Source organism: Podarcis filfolensis, assembly GCF_964270895.1.
Source record: "Podarcis filfolensis genome assembly, chromosome: 4".
In the NCBI taxonomy this organism is placed as follows: domain Eukaryota; kingdom Metazoa; phylum Chordata; class Lepidosauria; order Squamata; family Lacertidae; genus Podarcis; species Podarcis filfolensis.
In genome coordinates, this window is record NC_139607.1 from 3,684,455 (window position 1) to 3,707,888 (window position 23,434).

At 41.1% G+C, this 23,434-nt stretch overlaps 1 protein-coding gene across 3 annotated transcripts in view; it reads left to right on the forward strand.

The window, feature by feature from the left end:
• The window catches only part of TDRD3 (tudor domain containing 3), a 63,688-nt gene extending 43,995 nt beyond the window's left edge, over window positions 1-19,693 (forward strand). For all 3 annotated transcript variants that reach the window (XM_083610638.1, XM_083610639.1, XM_083610637.1), the window contains 2 exons: window positions 16,062-16,187; window positions 19,470-19,693. In XM_083610638.1, coding sequence (XP_083466764.1) covers window positions 16,062-16,181 — 120 coding nt within the window. In that variant the 3' untranslated portion in view covers window positions 16,182-16,187; window positions 19,470-19,693. The remainder of the gene's footprint in view (window positions 1-16,061; window positions 16,188-19,469) is intronic.
• The last annotated feature ends 3,741 nt before the right edge of the window (window positions 19,694-23,434 follow it).

The window sequence follows — 23,434 nt, forward strand, 5'->3', positions numbered from 1 at the left end:
CAACAATAAACTTTTTCTTTTGCAACATTTAAAATAAATTTGAAAAGCATGCATTGTTCAGAGACTTCAGGCTAAATTAAGTCTGTTCTGTAGAAATGTAAAATAAACACAAGATAACTTAAACCTAAAGTGTTATGTTTTTCTCAGATTTCAGGAATACATTGGTTACAAATGATTATGCACTTGTCAGCATCTAATTTCATTATCAGTACTAGCTTTTCTTCTTACTCTCATACGTCCGTGTGCTTCTCAGTAATCTCTAGCATTTGGCTTTATTTCTGGAAGTAGAACTTAAGCATCTGGTTATAATATAGCTGTTTATGGTTGCTGTCTAAGAGTACTCTTAACCCCACAGTAGCCCAACAGAAATAATGAGGTACTTTCAAGTGACAGTGCTTCAATAATGGAGCACATCTTTTCAAACAAGTACCTCTTGCATCAGTCAGCAATTTTGAAACTTTTCATCTTCAGAGAACACTTCACTTCAACATGCCTGCCAAGGCGCTCTTGTGCATTGCAGAGGATTCTCAAGCATATTTTAGGTTGCACACAAACTTCACAGGAGGCGCTGGCTAGGCCTGATGAGCTCCGTGTGCCTTAGAACAAATACACCAAACATTTGGAAGTTAGTTATGTTCTGTCAGCCTTTTAGTCATTACAGAAATCTGAACATTAAGTAATACTACTGCATATCTGAAGTCTCTTTCCAAATTCACACACTTTAGTTTTAGCTTATTGGTAGTATGTTGGCAACCACCAGTAAAATAAGACAGTGAATTGGCAGGAATGCTCTAGGTAAGGGCACATATCCTTGTCCACATGAGCAAAGCTGTACTCTGTGTATATGAGGATAGGTGCTTCTGTGTCCATCCCACAGAGGTGACCAATCTGAGAGTGACTTCTCTTATCAGGGTATCTGGACCATCTGTGTTACACTAGAGAGGGGTAAGGAGAATTTTGCTACCCACAAGGTGAAGATTATGTGTGGTAAGATGATCATCTGTAAGGCTCCTATTTGTAATAGGAAGAAAGTGAAACATTAGAAAACAGTTCATATGCAGTTGCTGTGTGCTGGTTACCAGGAACACAGTGCCCAACCTTTGTGTTGTGTTTTGAATCGTACGCGCGCGCACACACACACACACACGTCAAAATCACTCTCCATGAACTCAAATTGGGTTAGCAACCTTATTATTGAATAAGTAGTGAGCTGTTATAGGGGCCTGTACTGCTGTTTACATGCTGCTCTTGAAGGTTCTTAACAAGGGCTACACGTCAGTTTAGAGGTGGGTGGGGAAAAGGCTTTTAGCATAAACAATAAAACTCTTTGATTTAAATGTACTTCCTGTATTAGCAGTGAAATGTGAATCTTGCCTTCATTTACAAGTAGTTTCCATAGTAGCACTGAAAAGTGACTTTGAAACAGTTCTAAAAACCGGTTTTCTGTTGATTTGACTGCAATGAAACTAGTGCCATGGGTGCAAACCATACAAAGTGACAGAAGGGTATATATGATTTTTGAAGAATAAAAACCTACTTCTACTTACTAGGCACGGTTGACATAAAAATGTGTGTTCGTTTGGGGTGCTGATCTGCTGGCTGGTCAACATACCACCTATATTTGATGAAAGTCAAATATTCCATGAAGTCAAAAATATTGGGTAAACAGTAGCCAGTCTCTCTTCTTGATCACGATGTCATCCAGTAGCCTTGGTGGGAGAGGGAGGCCCATTTCTCCCCAATGCTGCTGGAGACAGGATTCATTTTTCTCACACGTGCATGCATGCACACACTGTATATATTAGAAGCAGACTTCTTTACCTCAAAACTCCAGAAAACTGCATATTTCTTTCCAGTTAAGCCATTTGGTCTGGCTTCTTCTATCCATGTGCTGTAACTCACACAATTTGTGGAAAGGCTTCAGATAATTAAAATAGGATTATCTGTCTTTTCAGAAGTCTTAATAGCGATAATCACAAATGATAAGCAGCAGTTATTGGTGAAATCATCTGGTTTGATGAAGTCAGATGCACTACTGTGCCATTCAGGGATGACTTTATGGATTATGTGACATCAGTGCATTAGTTTTATATGGGCCAGTACTTGTGTTATGTCTTGTAAAGTGCTGCTTGTACATCTTAGCATTTATAACTTTGAAGTGAATAGCTGAATGGAAGCAGTAATCACTCTCACAGCCTTCTGAAAGAGATCAGTATGGCTGCAATCCATCTGTTGGTCTGCCACAGAGGTGGGGAACTAGATCTGGCCAGTGGGCTGAATCCATATAGACCCCATGGACCAAGTTTATCACAATGACATACAGTGACTTATTTTTGCTTGTGCAGATAATCATCAGATTATCATGGATGGCAGAGCTCTACACCCAGGGCTTTGTAACCCCTGATGATCATCTGATTGGCAGTGCAGCCATGTCTTTATCTGCCCCACACCTGATGTCTTATGTGATGCCAGATGCAGAGTTTATGGGCATGGTTTGGTCATGGCTTGGACCCAGTTAAGCCTCAGGCTGGAGATGCTCCACCCCATGGACCCCACCCCACTCCATAGACTGATCATGCACTTCTTTCATAGTGGAAGGAGTCCTTGGGACTCAGATACACCATTTTTTATGTGTATGCCTGAAAACTGTATAGTGTGGAGCCAAAACAATAACAACAACAACATTTGTGAGTGAAGATATATAGCTACACTTGTCAGAAATATGTGATTGGCTGTGGCTTTTTGTTTAATTTCCACTTGATGTAAATTCCTATGTGTGCTCTTAGGTGATGTGTTAAATGGCCTTCTGAACATATCTGGAGCAGAGATGCATTGAAACCACATCAGTGGTGGTAAAACAACAAAGTACTGTGTTATATTCAGCTAAGACATCCCATTAGTGCAAGGATGTTAGCCTGCACAATGGGACTTCGCTTCTTGTGTCTCTCCCATCTGCTGTAGAATGTTGGCAGAACCCTCAGAACAAACTGTGGAGGGAAGGGAAGACATTTTGGGACAGGAGAGGAAGTCCCATTCTGCAGGCAGAAGTTATTGTATTAGTGGGACAACATTATAAGATACAACCCTTTTTTTTTATTGCTGCATCTGAAATAGAGGCTTAGGGGAAGGCTGGAAGAGGACATGATGAGGACATGACATGACGATTATCAAAAATCAAGTGCAAACTATGGAACCAACAATCTGGATTTTTGCACTGAATAGTCTTTGAATTCTGCCAAACCGGTATTTTGTAAGCAGGCAGACTTTGGTAAATTATAGGAATAAGCAGGATTTCAGACACTTAGAAAAGTAAAATTTCCATCAACTTCAGTGTCACAGAGGAACGAAATGTTTCCTCTCCCATTTGGGTGGGCAGGTGGAGAGAATGAAAGATAATTTTTTGGGAGAAAGTAGAATATTTACTATGCTTTTTATCATTTCCTGGTGAGTTTCTATTTCTACGATTTGAGAGAGCTTCCAGGACCTACAGTTGGCAGTGAGGAACCTCAGCTGAATGCCCAAATTAGACCCACCAGGCCACGTTCAATAGCCACAGTTGCCTGCTACTCATCTGCTTACAATGCATCAGGAATGGAACAGCTAAAGTCATGGTGGCAAAGGAACAATCAGAAGCCTTAGGGTGGTTCTCAGTTGTTTTGTTGCAGCCCTAGCTGCAGTTTACATTTGGCATTGAATGCCACCCTGCTTCTTTAGAGTACAACCATAGCTGCCTTATAAAAGTTGATTGATAGTTGGACAGCCCCACCCACCTGTCAAATGTGGAGGGCTGCATTTTGATCCGGCCCATCCAATGGAAGTGGTTCCCCTAGCCTATGGAACTGTAAGGGCCTTTGTTGTTGGCATCAGTCTGTCTCAAGAGGCAATGAAGTGCGTCTGGGTTAGCAGCACTGAGGTGACATCCCTGGGGCACAAGCCTGGGCAGTGTGTAAGGAGGTCCTGGGCTGCCTAGACAGGACCCCGCCCCCTTCAGCCTCACTGGTGTGGCCTAAAGGAAAGTAGAGCAATGTGTTTGGCACCAGCTTGGCAGACTGTAAGTCTAGAAATTAAGCTGCAGTTGACGACAGCTGAGCCACATCTATTTTAAAAATCACAATAGATGGGGAGAGAACTGGGTCTGAAGGTGAGCTTAAGGTGTTCTGCAAACAGCTCCACAGACCTAATCCCATTCTGTCTAGAGACTTAGCACAGGGATGTTACCATTGGGGGATGGGACAGCACTGTAAGGTTTTGTTGGTGCTCATTTGCCACCTCTAAACTTAGGGTGATAAAGAGAGAAACAGTTTTCTTTAGCTTTGCACATGAAGTGATACTGTTAGGAAAATACCTGAAAATTAAAAATTAGTAATTAAAAGGATTTCCAGTATTGGAGATGGAGCAAGAAGCAGCTGCACTGAAGGTAGTTAGGCATATTTCAGTTTTGCCAGTTAAAATATAGTAAAAATAGAGTTGAAATAAAAGGCCTTAATACCATCTTGGCTTAGGAACAGGCTTCCCTTCATGCCATCAACATTACCCAGAAACAGAAGAAATGAAACCTGTTAACTGGAGGCAACTGTGATCTAGCAGCATACACCATAAGCACTTTTTTCTACAGAGGGTTGAAATTACTTTGGAAAAGTCTGTTCCCTGGCCTCCACTGATCACATTATTAAGGACCATTAGTACATCTAGACACTTGAGTTAGCTTGATGATACTGAAGTACTCAGCAGTGTATCATCATTATACAATTCCATAGGAACTAGAAAAAGTTAGCCACAAGAAACTCAGGTCATTTTTAAAACTAAAAGTACAACCCTCAGGTTTCTCTCTCAGAGTATTTCTGAAAGATCAATAGCTTCTGATTCTGGAATTCCATTTTTATCTTCATGAACCTAACGAAAGTGAATATTTACTGAGGCTGAAAAAAGCTTTTTGTTATGCATGTTAGCTTCTTCTTTTTTCTTTAAAAAATGGTATGCATATTTTGAAACAGCTGTTTGTTTTGCGTGTCAATAGGAATATGAAGGTTGACAGGATTTGAATTTTACACCTCTAGAGTAAATGGGATAGATTGCCTTATAGATTGTCTTAAATGGTCACTAGAAAACATTTTGAGGGCATAATCAGCAATTAATAGCAGTATATTTAAAAACTTTGCTTGCTTTAAAAATTAGAAAATATTTCATCACATATTTTTTCAATGTTTACCCAGATTTAACAACCACACACTCTTAATGCACAAAACACACATGCAGGTACATGTGCATGAACACATCTTCTATTTATTTTTCTGGGCCTTCTCTACGAGGCAGCAGTTAGGGGATGAGAGATGTAGCAGTGCAGCATATAAATAAAGGAATTTGAACAAAATATCTCATTATTTTCAGTATTTGTGCTTCACTTCATCCCACAACACTCCCAGTACAAAGGCATATTATCCAATGTTATATAGGCTAGCTGTTTGGACCTAACACATTGATTCAACATTGATTCAAAAAGGGTTCATTTTTTCAGGTGGAAGGTATTCCATTCTGAAAGCTATTTAATTTTGGAGTCTGTTATGAGCATAGACTCCCAATCATGTCAAATAACACTTGGTATAGGCATAAGCTGTGAACAGCCTGAAGTCAGAATTAGTCTAGTACGCAAAACAAGATGGTTTATTAGATTGAATTCCTTCAAGTATAAATTACAAGTCCTTTCTAGCTTTAATTCAGTTCTGTTTGCTTTTCAGAGAGATCTAAAAAATTCAGTAGCTTTATCCTTTTGAAAGCATACTTGTTTTAATCTTTAAGACATTGGGAGAAGAGTTTATTGAGTTTTGAGATGGAGCCTTTTCTAACTTGTTGACTACATCATAACTGAACCACATTTGGATGTCAGGCTGAACTGTGTTTTAGTATGTGGAGAATAGTCCTAGACTCATCCAGTGTTTGCACACTTCTCCTATCATCCCATAAGTTCAAAAGGAGGAATTCTGAAGCTTCTCCTTTTTCTTTAGGATATCACAGTTTCTTGTGTCACTTGGAGCTAAAAAATAAGCCAGTTTCAATTACAGTTCCTTGTATGGAAGACATGGGAGGCTGCACTTAACAAAAACCAAAAGCAGGAGCTTTCAAACAAATCTCAGCCTTGTAGGAAGGAGAAGGGAAGGCGAGAGGAGCATGTCAACTTAGGAGGAGGCTAAGCCCTTTCACAGTGCACTAAACTCTGGTTTAGCATGACATTCAAATACAGCCAGTATCTTGGCGACTTGATATTATTCAGGTCAAAAGACCTGTTGTGGAGAAAAATATTGTTCCTTGTGAGGGACATAGGAATAGCCAGTGAAAACCATGTTGCCGGTGCAAGTGTGTGAGAGGATTATGAGGCAGCATTCATATTTGTGCTGAAATGTGATAATTTATTGATATTATGGGTATGTGGACAGCAGTACATTACTTTTGCAAAAACAAAACTTAAACCCCTAAATGTTTTGTCAAAGTGAACAAATTGTTTTGGAAAAGGACAGCACTTATGAACTGTGCCAGAGGAACAATAGTTGGATTTCTAACCAATCACTTGCAAACAATTGTTATCCTTTCTTCACAATGAAAGCCTTGATATTTCATATTCTCATTCTGACTGCTAGAATGATTTAAATATGAAAGCATCATGTGTCAGAGCCATTAGAATAATTGAAATGTTAATGGACATGACCTCCAACCCCTGCCAGAAGAAAGCGTTAGGCTCCAAACCTATCTTTGGAAAACAGGTTTTCAAATAAGTCTACATTAGTTTGCTCTAGAGAGCATATGGATAGTGAGCAAAGACCAAAACCGCACCAGAAAGAAAAACAACTGACAAGTGGTGAAAAATTGGAAATATTCATTGCAAACATGATGAAAAATAAGCACTAAATTAAATAGATATGAATGCAATACAATAGATGAAACAATTTCAGTGGGGCTACTACAAACATTAAATAGGGGGAAAATATAGCTGGTTGCATTAACTGCTTAAGATTAAGATGACATGTAGGAGATAGATGTAAAGACTTTGTGGAACAATGAGTAAATAAATTATTGGAAATTGAGAAAATGTTAATCAAAACATCCTTATTTACCAGACTTTCTTGGGTGAGATCTACTGTTTTCCATTAGAAGATTCCTGAGCAAATGTAGTCCACAAGGATCAGGAAGAATAAAAAAGGAAACAGAAAAAAAGGAAAAAACTGAAGAAAACTATCATCTTTGAGACCTGACCTGGAAGGAGTACAAGTCTCCACTTAGCGAACAAAGCAGTGTGCCCAATAAAAGCATAGATTGATTCTTCATTTCTCCAAAACACCAAACCACTGTTCCTGCCTTCATAGAAGGTGGGTTTGGAGAGGAAAATGTCACTGGAGGAAAATCCCATGTGAACTAGAAGTTGTAAGATAAAGGTCGAGAAAGAGAAGAAGGCCCTTTCCCTAAAATAAAAAAAAATCATTTTAAATCTGGTTCTCATTGGTTACATCCTCAAATAATTTTATTCATTAAAAATTAATCCTCCATCAATTTGTGACTTACACCAAGATTCTGAGTCGTCTTTGTTCCTCCTCTTTTAATTACCCAAAGAAAGGCTTCGATTTTTAAACAAGAAAAGAATGTTGTTTTAAAAAGGAAAAACAATCTGCTAATGTAACATACATACTTTGACATCAAACAATGTCATGGAAACGTGGAAAACCCAATCTTACAGCACTAAAACGACAAAGGAAGAGCAGGAAGAGCAGATATTTTTAATCTAAAATGCCTCATTGCAGCAGGAAACAGGGCATCTCTTCCTTCATTTACGTTCTCTTCTACAGTTTATTTTTTTCTGTCCATTTATGTTATTTTATTTTGGTCCATTCTGCACTGATTGACACCTTCGCTGCCCTCCAGCAGAGCCTGTGATGCAATGGGTGGCCTTTTGGCCGTGTTTGCTTTTGGTAGCATTCCACCCTCCACTGATGGGCATGAATGTCTTGTTGAGGGACAAAGAGTGGACATGTACCCAGCCATTGCCAGCATTTCCACCAGGCACACCAAAACCACTCATGCCGTCTACCATGTGACACTGTGAGAGCAAGCCTCCTTGGTGCTTGACACTGATGCCAAGATTTCCAACCACCACAACCTTTGGCATTTCTCTACTTTGGTTCCATTCATTTTGTTGTTGACAGCAAACTGTTTTTTCAGACTGAGAGGTCACGAGTTTCCTTTGACATGCCTACAACACCACACCTTAGGGACTTGACCCATTCTCAAATTTGAGCATGGCAGTTACTACTTCAGTACTGATGATGGGTGTGGAAAATACCACACATTTGGTTCCTCAACATCAAATGGGGTCATGCCCTGGTTCATCAGCTGTAGAAATCCAAAGCTAAGCAATCTTTCTGTTCTTGTGCTTCAGAACCTAAGAAAGAAGATAAAGGGATATGTTTGCATCTCAGGAACTTTTCTATCTAAGACTATGCAAGAAACCCAAATTTCATAGGCTAAGTCTGATCTGCCCTTGTTTGGTCCCCAGTCCTATACATGTTGCATTAAAAGGACTCAGTTGAAGTCTAGGTCATCAGGTTGATGTATGAAAGAGGGATCAAGGATTATATAACCCCCAGACAGAACGATACTATCTTGTCATTCTGGCTCTCTTGTATCTGAGACTGGTGTTTGCTCTCTTTTTGGCATAGTTGTATACCACATTTTGCTTGTAGCTTTCTGGGATCAAAGAAGTTGTCTTCTAGATCTTGGACATCCAGAGACTATTTACACTCACTATAATACTTGAGAAAGTATCTGTGGGATCCCATTGTCAAAAAGTCCCATTGGTATCAGTACTCTTGCTCCCTGCCATACCATTAACACTGCAGCTCATCAGGGGATTTTTGTAGATGCATCCAAGGCATGAGCCATTTTTGTCAGGGACGGGGACACTTAGCACCATAATATCATTACAGGAGCAGATATCCTTTGGGCCACAGGGAGTTAATATAAATCTTTCAATATGAGATCTGTTGTCTGACAAATCTATGCCTCCAAACATATGGTGGATTGTAGGCCATGGCAGGTGCTGTTGCCCTCTGCTTGCATACTTTGCTAAACTACGTGCGGCATAACCAGGATGCCTGATCCCACACTGAAGGCCTGCCTTTCAGTGGGAAGGGACTCATCAGTTCTAAAACTAATGCCATTCTGTACCGAAGCTCCATACCTAGGCCCACAGTGTTCCATATGCCCTTGTCATGGAGGTTTCTCCAGATGTCCTGTATCTCAACCAACAGAGGCACAATTATCCTGTTAGTCATCTTCACTTTGATCCAAGAGGTCGTTCCCATCTGTGAAGTTCAGTTATCTAACCATCCCAGGGCAGCAGATATCCCAAGCATCTGTTTTGACTTGTGACATGTCATAGTTGGGAGCTATACCCACCAGCATTTGGGACCAGACTCTGGCACTTCTGCTTGGTGTGGCATACTGTCACCATGGTTCACATGCAATATGCAGTTGACTTTTTCTTGCTTCCTGGAGATGACATTTCCTGTTCAAAACCTTTGTCTCCTCTTAAGAGAGATGGATCAGAACCCTCCTCTGAAAGGAGACAATGGAATCGTTATCTGATGCCTTGAGACTTCAGGGCTTCTGCTCACTATCCTGAGAAAGGTCGATGCCTCTAGACAATTGTAGACCTTCTTGACATAATTCCTTCATGAGACCAAGGAAATTCAGGGTTGCCAGCATCCTTCCATTCCTTTATGTTGGGAATTTGTACCCATAGACTTGAAGATATGTACTTCCACATAGCGATCTGACACAAACATCACATCCTGCACTTTGCTCAGGGAGACCATTGCTTCCAACTCCTCCCATTTCTACTGGCCATGGCCGCCAGAGTATTCATAGAATGTGTGACTTCTTCCCACATGCTATTTGGATGGTCATGCACATCTGGCCTCTAGCATACCTCAAAACCTTATTGTATTGGCTACCAGTGTGGTTGCTGGACCTGCTCACACAGCCAGCTGCCAAAGTGCCTAGGATCAATGCCTTCAACTGTGTCACCTCTTCATCTGTTTGAAGAGGCACCTTCTTTAGCATTGGCTCCTAGATATGTTCCAGCAGGGAGTGGGCTCCCATGCCAAATGTCTTCTTCCACCTTTGGGAGTTCAGTGCTCCTTGTGGTGAATGCAGATGATCGACTTGTACTGCTCTTTCACCTCTCAGTCCTTGACTGCTGTAGTTGCCACAAACACTCACTTTTGTGTGGGGTGGGGGCACATTGTGGGTCTTATGGTCAAGGCTGTGTGTTCCTGAGTAGAGCCAAGGCTTCTCATACATTCCCCTGAACTGCTGGCCATCACCAGAGTCTTCAGGTTCTCCTTTTGGAGCCATACCATCCAAGTGGCCTCTGACAGTGTTCTACATAAACAAGCAAACTGGCACTGGTTCAAGGATTCTCCTGCCCTTACACTGGAGTTGTGGAACTGGTGTGTACCTAATTCCTGTGGTGATTTATATTGCTGTGAAAGAAACTGACCCAGCAGACCACCTGAACCATACTTCATTACTCTGGCAGGTGGACCCCTGTGCTTTCCACTACCTATTCCTCTATTAGAGGATGCTGCAGGTAGAGGTTTTTGTCACCTTCACCAACAGGTAGTGCAATGATAGTTCTGCAGCCAGAAGGGCATGTACAGGAGACGTCTGGTGGTGCTTTCCTCTTGAATAACTAGTGATGGGTCAACAAATTATCACTGGCCTTAAGAACCACTTTCTACTAGTCAGCTGTAACATATAGCTACATCATGATAGTGCGACAATATTCATGCAATTACCAGCACAGATATTACCTGACAGAGTTATATAACTCAGTTTGTGATTTAGGGGTAGGTAACCTTTTTTCTGTCTTGGTGCAAGGGACCACACTCAAGTGGTAGTCTTGGCCAAGACAAAGGTAGGTGCGGCTGTTCAGCTGTTCCCAATCACCAGGGCAGCAATGAGACAGAATGAGATCTCCACGGCCTCCCAGTTTCCCCCTCCCCACAATAGAAGAGGCTGCTGGTCCTTTGAGAACCACAGCTTCATGGTGTTCCAGGAACCTTGAGGTAGTAGTTCCCCGTAGCTCCCAGCATATCCCGCTTCCCTCACTTTTTGTGACAGAAATGGCAAGGGATGCAGAATCACCATTGGGAAAAATCACTTGAAGGTGCTCTGGATACCTTCCCTTGTCCTTTGCCTTTCCCAAGTAGTTTCAAGCAGTATCCTAAGAGAGCAGTGGTCCAAAACATCCTGTTTGGACCTGTTGAGGAGGCTGGTTCTGGCCCATTGGCTGCTGGCTCCCTGGGGATGATTTCTGACTAAACAGCAAGAATCTTAATGTGATTGTGTTGCCAGTTACATAGATTGATGAGTATATGAATCATTCATGTGATTTATTTGACAGCTGGTATTAATTCCACAGTTTTTGACACCCCCACCCTTTCAGCTATTTAGGATTTTTATTCCATTAAACTAAAAAGAATTATGACACAACTGCAGTTGTTTCTATACTTAACTTGGGGCTAAGCTCCTTTGAGCTCTGTGCTGCTTACTTCTGAACATGTAGGTTAACTAGCAAAACATAGGTAAAGGTAAAGGGACCCCTGACCATTAGGTCCAGTCGTGAACGACTCTGGGGTTGCAGCGTTCATCTCGCTTTATTGGCCGAGGGAACCAACGTACAGCTTCCAGGTCATGTGGCTAGCATGACTAAGCCGCTTCTGGTGAACCAGAGCAGCACATGGAAACACCGTTTACCTTCCTGCCAGAGCAGTACCTATTTATCTACTTGCACTTTTGACGTGCTTTTGAACTGCTAGGTTGGCAGGAGCAGGGACCGAACAACAGGAGCTCACCCTGTCATGGGGATTCGAACTGCCGACCTTCTGATCAGCAAGTCCTAGGTTCTGTGGTTTAACCCACAGCGCCACCCGTGTCCCTCTTAGCAAAACATATTGAGCTTTAAAAAGCCTAGTGAAATGCAACCTTTAGTTTTAAATTAGAAATGGAAACAATCTGACAAAGAATTGTAAGCATTTACCCTGTTAGCCTGAACTTTCCCGGTTAGAAGAAATCCTTCTCAGTTCTCTGAGAGGCTGCAAAGCTTGCAGACCAAAAAAGGATCAAGCTCCACCTATTCACTCCCCAAGTTTGTTTTTAATCAGAGTTATCTGCATTCTCCATTCAATTCGTGCTGGTAAAACAACTGAACAAGTGATCTCCTACAGAAAGACTGTCTGTGCTTCCTCAAAGTCTACACCTTTTGAATTTGAGCTAATCTGCCACGAACAAGCCAGTTGCGGGAGGGCATGGCCATAATGACCCAGGCAATTATGGCCCTCTTCTTAGAACAGCCTATTCCAGTATGAGCTTCCTCTTTTCATCTGCAATGAGAGCCCCAAGAATGTAGCTGTGAACTGGCATAGTACTTTGCTGGTCAGTGTGGTAAGAAACTTCTCACTCGCTAGATGGACATGGTATGTGCCACAAAATGGTCTAGCTGCCACTGTGCCAGAAACCTATCTGCTTCACTGGACAATGTAGCTTTGGGAAAAGGTTTGGGGCACATCAGCAGCTCTTCAGAGTCTTAGGCAAGATACAAGAGACATGCCCCAGTCATTCCGATGTGAGGAAACCAAGTTTTTCTGCTCAAGCTAATGTCTGATCTGATTTACAAAGGCAGGCTGAAATCTATGTCCTAAGCTCATTCTTAACCATTGTCTTAGCAAAGCATTCACATGGCTTAATAGCAACTGTGGAGAATACACTTTTGCTGCTGATGGTCTTTGGTGGATGCCGAGAGGGCATTTGACAAGTTCACTTGGGGCTACTTTATTTGAAGCACATACGGTCATAAACAGCTTCAATAACAGTACTATGTTTGGTCAGAAATGAGGTATGACTGCAGACCAGCTCCACTGCCAACCCCCACTTGATTTAGCATGGTCCCAAAGTCTCTTGTTAACCTTATCTGAGAGTGTAGCACGTGCAATTCCCTTTCAAATATCTGAAGCGAGGTGTAGGGCAACACCTATGCCAGGGCTGGGGAACCTCTGGGTTGTGGGCCTAATTAGGTCTGCTAACCAGTTCCATGAAACTACACATACCTACCCAACACCTCCCATCATATGTGATGTCAGATGTGGTAGGGACATTGCTGTTAGCTCACAGTCGTGAGCCATATCGTGTGCACCTGAGGGTTTATTGGCAATGCAGGCTTGCTCTCACCCTTGTAGTGAGAGCAAAGGCACCAGCATCAGCTTCCTTAGAGAGTTCCCCATAGGGAATTCATAACACAGCTATGCCTTGCCAAACCAGGACTTGAGCTTCAAGCCTTGCTTGGCTTTTCCTTTGTATCCCAGTTTGCGCTGCTGCAGAGGAATGCCAGGGTGCTCTCCCACAGGCCAAATGCAGTTCCACACCCCTGGCCCAGTCATAACCAAAAGGTATGAGCCACCTGGAAAAAGTGTAGACTAAAACATACACATGTGCTTTAAGCACAGCAAGAAAAGGATAGAGCTGCATTTTAACCTGCATTTAGAATAATGGGAACTCTTATTCTAGTAACTATGAGCTAGCTTTTTAGGTCACTTACTAATTTCCTCCTCTTTTCTTTGCTTTTAATCTTTCTGAGAGGAGGTTGTACTATAATTTAAAATAAGAGGCGGGGAAGCAGATGGGAGGCCAAAAATTCAAGTTTAAATTTAAATTCATGCTCAGTGGTGATAGCTATTGCAGTTGTTATATGTAACATCTGTTGAAAGAGCTGCTGACACTTTAAAAGGGTATCAGAAGTTTAAAGGTGAGAAATCTTCTACTTAATATGTTTTGGTTTTTTCCTTTACACTAGGAGAACTGAACTGGCTTTGAAATAAAAATAGGGCCAGGTGTTCCTATTTCCCCCCATGCTGTTCAATCCTTGTTCCATTTATCCCTGCTAGTTCTTTCTATAAATGATGTGAACAAGAGGTGTCTCTAATGTCATAGCAAAACATGTGAGTTTGTACAAAAAAGTACTGATAGAAATGTCTACTGCTCCTCTTTCCCCTTACAATCTTAACCTCCACCTAGTGTAGCTGGAGTGAGAAATTTGCACAGATTGTGAAAAAGAAACACAAACGGTATTCTGGACCAGACTTCAATTGACTTGTGATACTTCAATCTAATATAGTCTATGTTACAGGTGGGGAAACAAGATCCAACCAGGAGACCACATCCTGAGCTCCACCAACTCCCATCCCCATTTTGTGTCAAAGTGTCCTGAGGTCACTATGACCTTTAGCTGATTGGCACTTACAGCAAGGCCTGCTTTGTGCAGTCAGGAACTCCGTGCAGCTGATCCCAGCAGGCTTGACAAGGAGGCTGTGCTGTCAGCACCATATCTTTGTCTCCCTGCTGGAACTGGCTGCAGCAGGGAGTTGACAGCTAGGAAGTCTGTAGAGCAGCTAATCCCTGCAGAATTTATCTTCTTTGGGAACCCACATGCTTGCATGGTCTCGCTAAGGCAAGGCTTAGTGTGTCTTGCAAGCCAGTGTTTTACACTTGCAGTGAGCAGTAAGCACCCAAGTGTTCAATGGAATTTCCTCCAGAAACTACATAGGACTGCAGTCATTCTGAGCCTCATAAATAGGGTATTATGCTATGTACTCTTGTGTGTTCTTATCTCTATCTATCTATCTATCTATCTATCTATCTATCTGTCTGTCTATCTGTCTATCTAATCTATCTATCTATCATCTATCATCTATCATCTATCAATCTGTCTATCTATCTATCTATCTATCTATCTATCTATCTATCATCTATCTATCTATCATCTATCATCTATCCAAAAAATCTAAAAAAATGTTTAGGGGTACTCTCATTTTCCTACTCATATTGAAATACTGCCCCTCAATGAGGCCAGACTTAGATTCACAAAATGTTTAGGGTTATGCGACCTCTGTGACCCCCCAAAAGCACTGTATCTATCTATCATCTACATTCTACAGTATCTCTGTATCTATCATCTATCTATGAAGGCATCAACAGAACAGCTTGCATTTTGGGATTCTTTTTGGGGCATGACTATGGGGATTGTCATGGTGAGCTTCCAATTCAGTAAGGAGCAACAATTTACGGCCAAAAAACTATAATTAGTATTAGTTTTTTAAGTGCTTGCTGTTGAATGGCCTTCTGTCACATATGATTTCGTTGAGATTCCTGCTTTTCAGGGGGTTGGACTAGATGACCCTCAGGTCCCTTTCAACTTTACAATTCTATGATTCTATGATTTTGGTTATGTGTGTTCCACCTTTCCTCCAAAGATCTCAAAGCAACATACAGCATATGGTTGCCCCCTGTCCGCACTCCATTTATTTCACAACTCTGTGAGGTAGGCTAGAGTAAGAATGTGTGACTGATCTGAGCTCACAGAAGGAGTTTCAGTGCTAGGTCTCCCCGGTTCCAATGTGTCATTAACTTGTGCACCGTGCTAGCTAATCACTCTGAGCCAACCTCAAAGTAGTGTGGGACATACATATAACTATAGTTTTCAGAGCTTGTTTATACCCTACTGAATTCTCTATTTATTCATTACGGACATTATATCACAGATAGGGTTCCTACAGAAAGAGTAGTAACATTTTTCTGTTTCACGTTTTCATTTCATCTTTGATGCTTCTGTGTTGGATCTCACACCTTAAGTACTTGTCACTCCAATGCCATGTTTTTAATCATTAAAAGTCCCACTAGTCACTTTTCTGGCCCTTTTTTGCAGATTAGTTTGTGTAGACTTTTGGGGGGAAAGATGTTCTATCTATACGATTCCTTGCTACACATACAGCCTCTCCCTGCTCTTTCCAGTAACCAGATTTCACTTCTCAGGCTTCTGTCCTTAAGAAAACATGAGTGTGATCTGGCCCAGCCATTCTTGTAAGGGCCATTTTAGCTAAAGATCTTTTTGCCTAGAAAGGGAACTTCTTTCTGTATAATTCTGTCAGTGTACACTTTTAAATAATGTTGTTTACCTGCAGGAAGAGGAAGAATTGGCTTATGAACAAACTTTAGAATTCCGAAGAGGTGGTGATGGACAGCCCCGGCGGTCAACACGGCCTACTCAACAGTTTTATCAACCTCCAAGAGCTAGGAACTGATAATGGGTAAATACTGATGATGGTCATGCAGAGTGAGGGGGTGGTGGGGGTAGTGCACAAAACCTTTTAATGTTTGGTTTTGCAAACATTTATCACTTCCTAGAATAAGAGAATAACTCACAGACGTTCTGTTGGAATTTATCTGATGCTGCGGGGCTGTCTAGAAATTTGCACTGATGGGGCTACTGTTTTGAGTCAGCTAAAAATTACTAGTCATGGAGATAATCTCTGAAAAGGAATGGGTATCTGAGGCAAATGTGGTGAACCTGGCTAAAGCATTTTGTTTGTTTGTTTGTTTCTATACCCGAAGGTCTCAGGGTGGTTCACATAAAATATCAAAGACATAAAATCAAAACAATACCAACAACCCAATAAAAACCCTCAAAAGAGCCAGCATTTTAAAAAAGGGTATAGGATGTAGATCAAGTCAGGCAAAGGCCTGGTTGAAAAGGAAGGTTTTTGCCTGGTGCCTAAAGGTGTACAGTGAAGGCGCAGGCAAAGCATGATCATGCCTGGATTCCTCTCTGTTCAGTAGATGCTGAAAACCACACCAAACCACAAAGCGGCTCAATATAAATGGTGAGATACTTGATTTGAGAAATACTTGCCAAAAGCATTACCCACCACTGGGTCTGTGGATAAAAAAATGTGACTAAAGCCAGTATGTGGCAACCATGGAATTGATTGGTTTAGGACTTTATATTAATTAACAGTATAAATCTATGCTAGTGTCAATTGGTTGCAGTTTATTTATTTATTATTTATTTAAAATATTTATATATCTCTGTATCATGAAAATATATCACAGCAGAAATTATAGGGAAACTAAAAGGAGGGAAACCCCAGGAGTGTGGGAACAGAATATTATAAGGTATTTTTTTAAAAATACTGTTTCCTAAATTAAAAGTATTATCTAATTCAATAATAGAGGGTGAGAGGAGCCCACCATTGTGGGAACAATCAATAATTATCTTAATTCCAAAACCAGGAAAAGATTTGAAAGACCCAGAATCGTATAGGCCAATTTCCCTAGTAAATCAAGATGCTAAAATATTGACAACAATAATGACAAAAAGGATGAACACTTTCATGTATAAATAAAAACCAATGTGGCTTTATAGCAGGAAGACAGGTGTCTAGTTTAATAGGACTGTGTAGAATGACCAGTGTTAAAAATGATTATAGAAAGTTTAGGATTTGGAGAACGATTTAAAGGATTAGATTTAGACTTGATTTAGGCATATGTCATGGTGAACGATAGTATAACAGAACAAATAACACAACCTGAGGTACAAGGCAAAGATGCCCCCTTTTCCCAATCTTATTTGTATTGGTCATTGAAACTCTGGCCAATGTAATTAGAGAAGATGGAAATATGAAAGGAATAAGCAATAAAGGAAAGGAGAAGATAAGCTTATTTGCAGATGACACCTTGCTAACAACTGAAAATCCATTGGAAAATATGCAGGTAATAGAAGCACATTTGGAATAAAAATTGAAGAAATAACAGGGTTGTGAATTAATTGGTCCAAATTAGAGATGATGATATTTAATTACGGTGAAGATGAAAAACATTTTCTTGAAGAAAAATAAAATAGATATAAAATTAAGAAATGTAATAAAGTATTTGGGAATAAATATAACAAGAAACTTAGAAAATTTCCCACTAACTCCAGTGGTGATGATAGAAGATTTCTCAGTAAATTTTTAAAAGGCAGGCTGTTCCACAGGATTGGGCCGATGGCCGATGGCTTGATTTCTTGTTGTTGTCAAACGAGTCTCACCAACTCAGGGAACGACCAAAGACGCAAAATGATCTCAGTGATAGAGCTGGAATATCAGGCGATCCCTGAGGTGTACAGGAACCTTGAGCCTGTCTTGGTGGCAGATGGAGCTGTGTGGACAATGGCGTCACATGTTCTCAGCCAGAAGCTCCCACCAATGGAGAAACACGCAGCCACAGCCCTCGCCCAAAGAGCACAGAATGGCAAGTGGTTTTTGAGGCTGGGGGAGGAAACGAGGGGTGAGAGGGAGCGGAAGTGTGGAATATCCACAAACAGGACATGGCTGGCTTGGAACTTGGACTTAACAGGAGCAATCCATATGGCAACATTTTCTTGTGGGTCCCCTTTGTATCTATTTATCTTCCAAGGTTATAAACTGCCCTTCTCTTTTTCTATATTTGATATTTAGTGTACAGAAATTACACTATTTGATGTGATTTCTTTCCTGACATGTTTCTTCTTCAGAGCTGTAGCCTCTTGGGCTGCTTAGAGACAGCTGTTGCCACCTTTACATGCCCGGCTTTACTGGGATGCCAAGTGTGGCAGCAGGGCAACATGGGCTTCTGTCAATATCAGAAGCACCTGGGATGCTCCTGAGCTGGGAAAACACAAACTACAAAATTGTGGATCCACTTCTCCGTTTTGGAGTTCATTGCTAACATGAATGTGGGTGGTGATTTTTGCATTCTTTGTTTATTAATTAAATTAGTATACTGCCCTATACCCCCAGGTCTCAGGGCAGTTCACAGGATAAAATCACGATATAAAAACACAGAATACATAATCAAAAGAAAAAAGAACAACCCCCCTCCCCCACAAAAGCACATTTTAAAAGGGCATTGAATGTTAGTCAACCAAAGGCCTGGTTAAAAAGGAATGTTTTTGCCTGGCGCCTAAGGGTGTATAATGAAGGCGCCAGGCGAACTTCCCTGGGGAGAGCATTCCACAGATGGGGAGCCACTGCAGAAAAGGTCCATTCTCGTGTTTCCACCCTCCAGACCTCGAGGAGGAGGCACACGGAGGAGGGCCTCGGAAGATGATCTCAGCGTCTGGGTAGGTTCATATGGAAAGAGGCGGACCTTGAGGTATTGGGGTCCTTAAGGCTTTATAGGTCAAAACCAGCACTTTGAATTGGGCCTGGAAACTAATTGGTAATCAGTGCAGGTGGACCAGGATCGGTGTAATACGCTCACACTGTCTTGCCCCAGTGAGCAACCTGGCTGCTGAAATTAATGAGGAACACTCATTAAGTTAATACCTAACCTACTACTGGGTTCTTTCTTTTCTCCTAAAAAGTGCTTCAAAATCCAACAACAGTGCGTCTTACCTCATAATGTCAAAGCAGCTTTACCTCAAAAAATAAAAGTTATCTGAGACAAAATTGCAGTTTTTTGAAGCCTGTTTTTATAGAACATCTGCTAATTTTTTTGATTAACAATGGGAGATGGAGTGCAAATGACAATGAGATCTCCATGTTACCTTTTTCCTCTCCTCCGCATTTCAGGTATTTGTTGTGGCAAAAGTTCTCAGTGTTCTCCTTGGTGCTCAAGACGTCTCACTTTGCCTCATGGATGGCACTTGATAAAGAAGGCTGGTACAAGCAGGGAGTACGTATAGGATGTATTCAACAGAGACATTTTTTTAAGTTCCATGAAGCTAAACTTTTTACATATGAGATAAAACCATTGTTAATATTGCCATCAATAAAAGCCACCATGATCTACCCTGTCCTTGCTTTGTGTCTTTTTTTTCCCTTGGCTGAGTGCAATCCTAATTCCTCGTATTTTAGCATCTGAAGAGGACATTATTTTCTGTGGTGGTACATTTATTAGGCAATCCTATGGCAAGATGAGCAGTTGTTTTTTTTAAATAAATTTTTATTGGAGTTTTACAAAAGAGAAAATTAAAGATTCACAGAATAAAAGAAAGACCACAGATAAAAATAGACATTACAAAAAAGAAAACACACAAAATACACAAAAAACAGCTAATTAAGAAAAAAAAAAGAAATTTGAAAAAAGAAATAAAACAAGTCCATTTTTCTCAATATCCTCAAATTCATATGCTTGTATCCTTGACCTCCTCACACCTCCCCCCTTTTGTGTTCCCATTTACATACTTAATTCAGCAAATTCTTACCCTTTCTCAAATATCTTAACTTTGTGCCATAACATATTAAACCTCAATATTTTCAACCATTTATCAATACATTTTTTTACATAATCTTATTAACTTTTGTCACTAGTTACCACTTATTACCAATCCAAGCATAATTTTAACATTCATTAATTTTACAGTATTTCTGAAGATAGTCTTTAAATTTCTTCCAGTCTTCTTCCACCATCTCTTCTCCCAGGTCTCGGATTCTGCCAGTCATTTCCGCAAGATGAGCAGTTTAGGATGCCTGAGCTCAGGCAGCCCCAGCTGGTGTTAAATCCCCAACCCTGTTCAGCTGAAGCTACACCAGAGTTATTTACTCTCCCGAGCTCAACCAGGGCTCAGCTGGCTGGGTTGAAGGTGGCTGAGCCCCGGATGGTGTAAAATGACCAGAGAGGAAAGACTTAGGCTGGTTCTTACACCTGTTCAGCTTGGTCACATGACCTGGCTGTTACGAAAGTACCACAAAGAGATGGCATATGAAGTGTTTAGCAGACAGGTAGTCTTCCAAAGAAAGTCAAACGGCAAGTCTAGGAGGTAGCGTTTGAAGTGCATCACAAAGCAGGTCCAGGAAGTAGCAGTCTAAAAAGTGTGTCATGTAGCTTTACTAAGGATATTTATAATAACTGGGGGAGGGGAGATATCTGGCAACTTGCCAGCTCAGCCATACCCTCCTACTCAGAAGTCCAATTAACAAGATCTGCCTCTACTGGACAATCAAATACTTAAAAAAACCCCCACCCAATTGGAGACACCTTCCTGTGCTAAAAATCAAATTCATTGCACTGGCAACCCAACATAGAACACTATTTTAAAGGGCAAAAGGAGCTTACAGTCTAAAATTTGACACAGGGGAGGGAGATGAGGCAGGGGTAAACAGGAAATAAAATTTTAAATGTTTCAATTGCTTGTGGTTAGGTTTAGTTACAGGCTTACATGGAGTAGTGCACAGGAGCTAGGGGACGGAGCCAAAGGTTTACTACTACAGATGAGATTAGAGACTCAATAGGCCTTTCATTCTGACTCATAAGGCTGCTTTTCCACAATACAGCCTGGATTGTCTCACTGTGACTTCTGCAATCAAGGCATGGAGAGAACTAAAATTAGATTTGTGAAACTCTAATACAAAGTAGCACAGAAGTTCCAAACCACTTGAAGCACATATGAAATATGTATTTTGCTTTGCAATTGTACTTCTAAAAACACTACAGATCACATTCTAAGTCTTGCATATCAGTGTTACAGCTGATGCTTTATATGCAGATGGTACCAGGCTCAATCTCCAGGGATGACTGAGAAAGACTTCTTCAAACCCCTGGAGAGGTGCTGCCAGGCAATGCTGATGTGGATGGAACAATAGTTTGACAGTGCTGCTTCCTGAATTGAGCCATAAGCGCTTCTTTAACACACATTGGGACCCCAAGATGGCATGATAACCACTGAAACACTCTTTTCCCATGCTCATTCAATTTCCCTCAACGGTCTAAGCATGTGAATCACTCTGATCACAGACTCATGGGCTACTAGGCTGCTGCTTTGGGAGACACAGTGAGATGGCAGCTCAGTCTTTGTGCCAAATGTGCATGGCAAAGGTGTATTGTTCCACCAGCATGCAATCCTGTTCTCTGAAAGTTTGCCCTATTTAGGATATCTGATTGATTACAGATGTAAACAGGTTTGGTGTAGGCATTGGGTGTGTACCTTAAATCAACTGCCTGCTGGTTGATGGATGGAAGGGCTTGACCAGGGTCAAGTTCACCGTATGACACGCACAGCATATGACCCACCGCCCTTCAGCCCTTGAGTTGGGCGTCTGGACAAGAAACAGCCCCACTCCCCGGCTCCCTTAAGGGAATTAAAAAGGAATTATTTTTTCTTATGTGCAAAAGTCAATGGATTTCAGTGTTCTCCTGCTTTTAGATATTCCCTTGGGCCACTTTTTTAAAAATGCTACTTTGGTGCATTTAGATTGTATTCCAACATAAAAAAATGCAGCACATTATCCTTTTTTCAAAGTACAACAAAGGCTGAGATACTGTACACATATGCCATGTAATTGTATTATATACATAGCAAGAAAAACTGTCATACAAGTCTTTATATTTCATAATATATCTACCTAGGAAAAGGAAGATTCTCACCAAATTTGTTCATAAACTGAGGTGACTCTTAGACTTCGAATCATGCAAATTTGTATGTATTCTATACAGAGGCATGGGGGGGGCTGAGGGGGCTGCAGCTTCAGGCACATTTTTGGGAGGGGTGAGATCAGGTGCCCCCCCGTGAGGAAGCTGCTGAGGCTGGGGTTGCTACACCCCTGATTCTATACACATAGCTGTTAGCACTTTAAACTAAATGTGAGTTGTTTTTCTGAATAGACATGCATAGGATTGTACTGCCATCTATTGAGACATGACTGTTGAGGAGTTATTTCTGCTGGAATTTAAGGTGCAGTACAATGGTTTAACTTTATCTGCCTGTTGTCACAGAAGCAACAAGATACAAGAAATTAGTTGAAAGAGACTATTTAGCTCAGGAATGGGGGACCACTACATGTTGTTGCACATTGGTCAAGGTAGCTGGGGCTGTTGAAAGTTAGATTTGAGCAAACCTTGGTGACCTGTTCTTGTCTTAGATGAAGCATAGTGAGAAGCAACAAGCTAACAACTATGGGATCATCTGCACTTCCACTTTGCCTGTCCCTACAAAGAGTGGGTCCAAGCAGCTTTGCCTTAGCTCTGACACTTTCCCCTGGAAAACCTGCTCTTTAGTGCTAAACTTGAACAAATAGTGCTCCATGGACAACCCGATTGCCATTCGTTCTGATTCAGTGCTTTCCCAGGGGAAAGCAGTAGAGAAAGTGCAAGTGTGGACGAGCCCCATGTTTCAATCACGACAGTCTCAGTATGGAGGCTATCAGAAAGTTCACCTCCCAGGCACCGTTGTCAAAGATTTCATCATTAATGTCAAAGGTCGTCATTTCCAATCCACAACCTCAAGCTACATAACTGTTTATTACTTCCATTATGAGAACTGTTTTCTTTCATTTTGAAAAATTCTATTTAGTCTGGAATAAAGGCATAAAACACGTCAGATAACAGACAGCAAAGAAAGAAAAAAGTTACAGTCACTTAATGCAAGATAAGTACATTTAGGTAAGGAGATAAAAGTGCTATTGTGCTAATCCAAAAGAGAATCTCTTATTTCATGATGGCTGTATTTTCTTGGGAAACTTTGATAAGAGAATGAAAAAATCTTTTTCGTGTATGCTTCAAATAGAACACTATAAAGTTGTCCCATGGGCATGAATGC